Source organism: Octopus bimaculoides, chromosome 3, assembly GCF_046866305.1.
Source record: "Octopus bimaculoides isolate indiv1 chromosome 3, ASM4686630v1, whole genome shotgun sequence".
Lineage (NCBI taxonomy): Eukaryota > Metazoa > Mollusca > Cephalopoda > Octopoda > Octopodidae > Octopus > Octopus bimaculoides.
In genome coordinates this window covers 152,851,809-152,857,850 of record NC_142930.1, presented here as the reverse complement: position 1 = coordinate 152,857,850, position 6,042 = coordinate 152,851,809, and the positions used below count along the sequence as shown (strand labels likewise).

General features: G+C 36.8%; 1 protein-coding gene across 6 annotated transcripts in view; it reads left to right on the top strand.

Annotated features, from left to right (window-relative positions):
* The first annotated feature begins 2,503 nt into the window (after positions 1-2,503).
* Positions 2,504-6,042, top strand: part of LOC106883330 (proprotein convertase subtilisin/kexin type 4) — a 154,347-nt gene continuing 150,808 nt past the window's right edge. For 2 of the 6 annotated variants that reach the window (XM_052966058.2, XM_089349802.1), the window contains exons 1-2: positions 2,504-2,586; positions 4,844-5,258. In XM_052966058.2, coding sequence (XP_052822018.1) covers positions 4,845-5,258 — 414 coding nt within the window. In that variant the 5' untranslated portion in view covers positions 2,504-2,586; position 4,844. Of the gene's footprint in view, positions 4,228-4,843; positions 5,259-6,042 lie in introns of all 6 variants that reach the window. The other 4 variants (XM_052966059.2, XM_089349803.1, XM_052966057.2 and 1 more) reach the window with 2 other exon arrangements.

The following is a 6,042-nucleotide window of genomic DNA, read 5'->3' as shown; positions in this document are numbered from 1 at the left end:
CCAAGATAACTAATTTTAATTTGTAGTGAAACTACCTATCGTCACTAGATACAAAACTACTATCGCCATTACATACAATCTTCTCATTTAAATATAAATAAATGCGAGCGTAGTAGAGAACCCATTCCTTGTCATCACGTGACTGATTAATATTCGAATCGGCAACTTCTTCGAACCGTTCCCGCCAGAACGCAAACTGACCAATCACAGCCCTTAATAAGGTCACGTGATAGCGTTTTCTATGACCGTTTTGGAGCCCCCTTAACGCTATAAATAGATCAACTCATACCCCACAAATTTGTCTCGGTCCAGTTTCTCTTTGAGATCTGTTCCGTGTACCACACGACAGCAGCAGCAGTTCCAGCGACCACTTCAACACCTTCGTCCAGCCAACGATGACCACCGCCGTCGCCACATCAGCAACAAGAGTCTACGACTACTAACCAGCAACATCGTCATGACCAACACGATTACTACCAAACAGCCTCTACACCACCAGCGTCAACACGACTTACTATGTACACCAAACCAAACCTCCGCGGCACATCTCTCTCTTCAATTCTGTTAGGTGACTCAGCTTCACCACGATAAATAAACAGACAAGAATTTCAGCCAGCGACGAACATCTGTATAACAAGAATCACGGCCCGGCATCGATGCCACGACATCACAACTAGTGATCAGCTCTGCCACACTCAGCCTTTCCTCACTTTCACATACAGAACTTTTCCTATAGTGTACTAAAGAACTGGTATAATCGCTCACGTGTTATATATTGACTCTCTTTCTATCTGCTGTAATATTTCACATACACACACATGTATCACTCACATACACACTTTTCTTTGTATGACGGCCTGTCTTTGATTATGTTATTATATGCCGCATTCACACTCTCACACAGACATACATCTTTAACGCTACAATAAATATCTCTGTTATTCATCTTATACGATTGTGGTCTTTCATTACTGGTCATCTATGTTATCGTAGCATAACATATTAGTATATCATCTTTGATATATATTATTTTGTGTTCGACCGTGTGACACGTTTAAATAAAAGGAGTCCTCTGTTCTTCCATTCGTCACCATTTCTCCTTTTTTGAGTTCGCACGGTCGTCCCTTACAAATTGATGAAAGTGTAGGAATTCGAACCCCAACTGCAAAATTATCAGTTTGTGATTGTGTGTGTGTGTTTATGCTCTTCCAGCATAAACACTGATGATGGTTCTGCAATTTCCTAATGCACAACCTGCACAGCTGATTTGTTTATAGTGACCAAATGTTTGTACACTACATTCATCCTTTCCCTCCATCAAATCGACATTGCCTGTACAAGTGCATACTGTGTCCCAATCAGATGTCCAAGTGAGTGCAGGGCAATATAAAAGGAAGTATTTTGCTCAAGAATACAACACACTGCTCGATATGGGGGTCGAAACCACGATCTTGCGATCGTGAGAGAAACAGCCTAACCACTAAGCCTTGTACCTTCACTATAGTGTGTTTGTGTGTGTGTAATTCGAATGGTCATAACTGAAACGTTTTAACCATTGGCTTGCTCGAGCAGGGCTGACGTAGAGGCTGCAAGACAACAGCCAGAACAGTAATATCAAGAATGTTTATTCCTGCTGTACACCCTTAAAGTTTCGGCGAATGTTTAGACTCACAATCTGCTCCCGTCATAACTGATGACTTCATCGCTTTTTAACAGCATCCCTCAAAATTTAGACTTCCCTTCCAGACCCAGAAAATATTTTTTGAGCCAGATCAGTCGTCGACATTCTCACAAAGAACAAGTACCACCCACATAAAAGTGAAGAAGGTGATTGTTAGACGTCCATTTCTTAAGTCACTGACGCCCCATACATCGCCAAAATGCCAACACTTCTCAAGCTTTAGAAAATATTGCTGAAGAGGCTTAAACTTAGTGGTTTACTACTCCTCTTCCTGCTGCTGTTGTTTTTACTGCCTCTCCGCTTCAATCCACATATTCTCTCTTTCGTTTTCCTTCCTATTCCTCTCGTTAAATTCTCTCTCACACACACGCACAGTGTATGGTATATTTAATTTGTCTCTCTATCTCTTATATGCTCTAATTAATAATTTCTTCTTTCTGATTTTCATTCTACCTTATCTTTCTTTTTCTCTCTAAATTATTTCTGCAATTCTCTTTCTTCCCCCCCCCCATGCTCTACTTCTCCCTATTTCTTTCCAAACCTTCGTTATTTCCTTTCTTCTCTCATTCTCACAGAACTCACAATCACTCCTTCCCAGTCCTATGCTTTACTTTTTACCCTTCCAGTCCTATATATACTCTTTCTATTCCTTTCCCCACTACCATTATTTACATGCTACTTTCTCTCTCTCCTGATACTCTTACTCTCGACCTCTCTTTCTTCCTCTTCTATTCCTTCTCACTCCTATTCTCATTCTCCGCCTCTCTTCTATTCATTCTCACTCCTACTCCTATTCTCCGCCTCTCTCTCTTTCCTTTCTTCGTTTCGTAAACTTACAATGATATATCATTAACCTCTCACAAGGTACCCACCGCAAATTATTCTTACGGATCGATTCACATGTAGTAAGCACGCGATTCTCTTGTTTATTTTCTTCCCATTTTAAACTGCATGACTTAAATGTGTATATATTCTTCCTTCTTTGGTCTTACAGTCACAAATGGTTTCAGAGGATGAAGAGAAGCGCTAGATATTGTTCTTCTGTTGTTTATTTCACTTAAGGTTCACAAAGCTTGGTCTGCTCACACTAATATGTTTTCATGTGCATGACTTCTCGTGTTTATGCATATATATATATATATATATATGTGCGTTAGAGTACCTGTTTAACTACTTATAAACAAACACAACTACTAAGTTGGTCTAGAAGTACACACGAACCATTATCTATACACACAGCTATAACTACAGAACAGTGTGATGGAGTAAACTTCCCGCACCTAAGCATAACAACAGAATTAATAGACACAGTGAACTGCAGACGAATTCACGCTGGAAACCAGCACAATTAGATGGAGCCAGCTACCACAATCGATTCCTCTCCACTAAAATATCCTTAGAACAAGGTGATGGAAAAAAACTACCATCAAATCTTCTATGTAACCATGAAATATGAAATGAAGTGATTTGCCACTGTGAAAACCTCCCTACAAGCAAGTTTCAAAGTGTGATGGAGTGTTTGCTTCTCTGGCGGTCGCGGTGATGAAAATGGTAAATTTCACTGTTCAGGGCTTCCTTGTTGACTCTTACAACTCTGGGGGTTGAAATATTGAAAGAATAATGAAAAAAGAAACGTTTAAAGGAAATAATAAACAAAGAAAGAAATTAGTATCAAGTGAAGCAAACATACGTTTAGTAAATTCAAACATAACATCTATCTTACTATTATTAATTATATTCCTCTAGCTATTTATTTTTCTATACACTTCTTAATGTGTACACTATGTTTATTGAATAGATAGTTGATAAACCAGACATACGTTATTTAAGGCTTCTTGAGGGAAAGTGAGGGTAGTAATTGTATCTTGATAGTATTTAATTAACACTGGATAATTGAGATTCGACTAACTACCAAACGAAGTACAGCAGGTTTTTTTCCTCGCTATAGATTCACATGCACTTTGACATAGATTTACACTCATATATATATATATATACATTACTTAATAAACAAAAATATGCTTCTCTATTGAAACACGCTATTACATAGATACACTCACGACTATAAATAATATATATTTATATATGTACATTTTTTTCATCTTTAAGTAGACATTCGTGAGTAAGTTAGAAATTATTTATCCACACCCAAACACATACTCCTAAATACATTCAGAATCTTTTGTCAACCTCTTTCACAGTGTTCTTGTGCAGTTAATTACATTTCTAGCTTACAGATACCAGCACGCCTCTATAATGAGATACGTCATGCATATATATATGTATACATATACATACGCACGGTAGAGAAACCAAACAATCACACAAGAGAGAGGTCAGTTGAGGTATAACAAATAACATCAGCAACTTCAAGAAGTCTGTCGAGTGATTATTAACACTGGGGGAGTGAGAGAGAGGGAGTAAAGACCCTTTAAACTTCTATCTATTCGTCTGTGATTTATCATGGTTCAAGGAAAAAGAATATATATAAGCGATATATTATGATGATTTTACTATATCTTCATTTTCACTGATATGTATAACAAGTAAGATTATTGATATTGTTTTTCGCCTTAAAAACCCGTTTGACTGATTAAGTTAACCTCTCGACATCATATATACATATATTGCTTTACTACTTCATCAACTCTATTGAATTGTCAGTTGAGAACATTATAAGACTCCCTTTTATGTGTACTGAAGAATTTTGTGACTTGATGCTTCACGAGATTTTATATTTCATTAGATTTTTAACCAGTGCTATTATTTGTCAATAAATACTTTGACAGATTTTAAAATTTATTCGATATGATTTATCAAGATGTAATTTACTATGAATTATTTTACATATTTAAGGTTCACAAATTTTAATTTACCAGGCATATGTTAACTGATGTGGTAGTTTTATTAGACATCAGGTTATTTCTTTTGTTTTTCTATAGTTTATATATTTTATACCCCCTACCACTACCACCAAATTGTTACATTACCCTAGTCGTTGGGACTTAAATTTCTATTATGGATATTAATTTTCCTTGGAATGAAACTGTTTTAAGAGATTTTTATTTATCAAAATTTCCATTTAGCAGAGGATGGTTAGTATAGATTTGTTCTTCTTGTTGTGTACTTACATTTGTCTAATTTTGAGGTTTCTTCTTTCAGAATGCCGCTCTATGTTAAACAACAGGAGCGAAATACCAACAACAATACTACTAGAAATACTATGATTAATGCCACGGCTGGAAAAGTTGTTCATTCAAACTCGAAACATCAACAAAAGCAGCCCCTGCAACACCACCACCACCAACAACAACAACAGCAACAACACCGTTGCAGAGCTGCTCATGTCAAACAAGCTTTTAAACACGAACCTTCTTACCCCTTCCTTCTGTCACCTCCTTCCAGATACTGTGAGAACATTTTCAGGAGGTTGATGTCCCTGTGCTTTATTCTACTGGTGGTGTTGGTGAGGAAATCAGCATGTAATTTTATCAACCAGGTGGCTGTACATATCGAGGGTGGAGTGCAGAATGCAGATAGGATTGCCAAAGAACATGGATTTAAAAATTTAGGCCAAGTAAGTAAAAGTGATGTTGATTATTTTTTGTTTTGACTCTGGCTCAGCATTTGTTTATATATATATTTATATATACACACACATACATGTATATGTTTGTATTGTAGCTACTTGGTGATTGAGTGGTTAAGAGGACAGGTTGTAATTATTTGAACAATACAAAAATCTTTCAGTTTTTGTCCACAGAAAAGAAACTAATATAAATATTAAAGAAAATAAATACATATCAAATCAGTCCAATACTTTTTAATAAAAAACCACTATATGTAAAATAATAGCTCACTTTTGATATATTTTACATTTTACCATGGTACCTACATCATCATCATCATTGTTTCACATCCATCTTCCATGCATGCATGGGTAGGACGGATGACAGGAGCTGGCCAGGTAGAAAAACTACCCTAGTCTACTGTGTCTGTAGTCTACATCTATATTATATCATATCTTACAGATAAAAATATCCCTGCATATCCCCTTCCATATCCATTTCTAGCACTGATTATGTAGGCAAAAATGAAACAAATCAGCCCAATTTGAGAGATTTTTAGAAAAGTTTGAGACCCATAGAAAACACCCCAGTGGGCCCCACCTGTTGCAAGCCTTTTGCTCTAAGGAAAGCTGGGTCATCAGAGAAGTATCATCACCACTCATGCAAGTGTTTTGCCCTTAACTTCTTACCCTGAAGGAGACAGCTGCATCCATGTCATGACTCCTGAATGTCCGTTGTTTGTTGCCTTTCTGTGATAGATGTTTTAAACACTTAGCTCTAGGGAAATTGAAG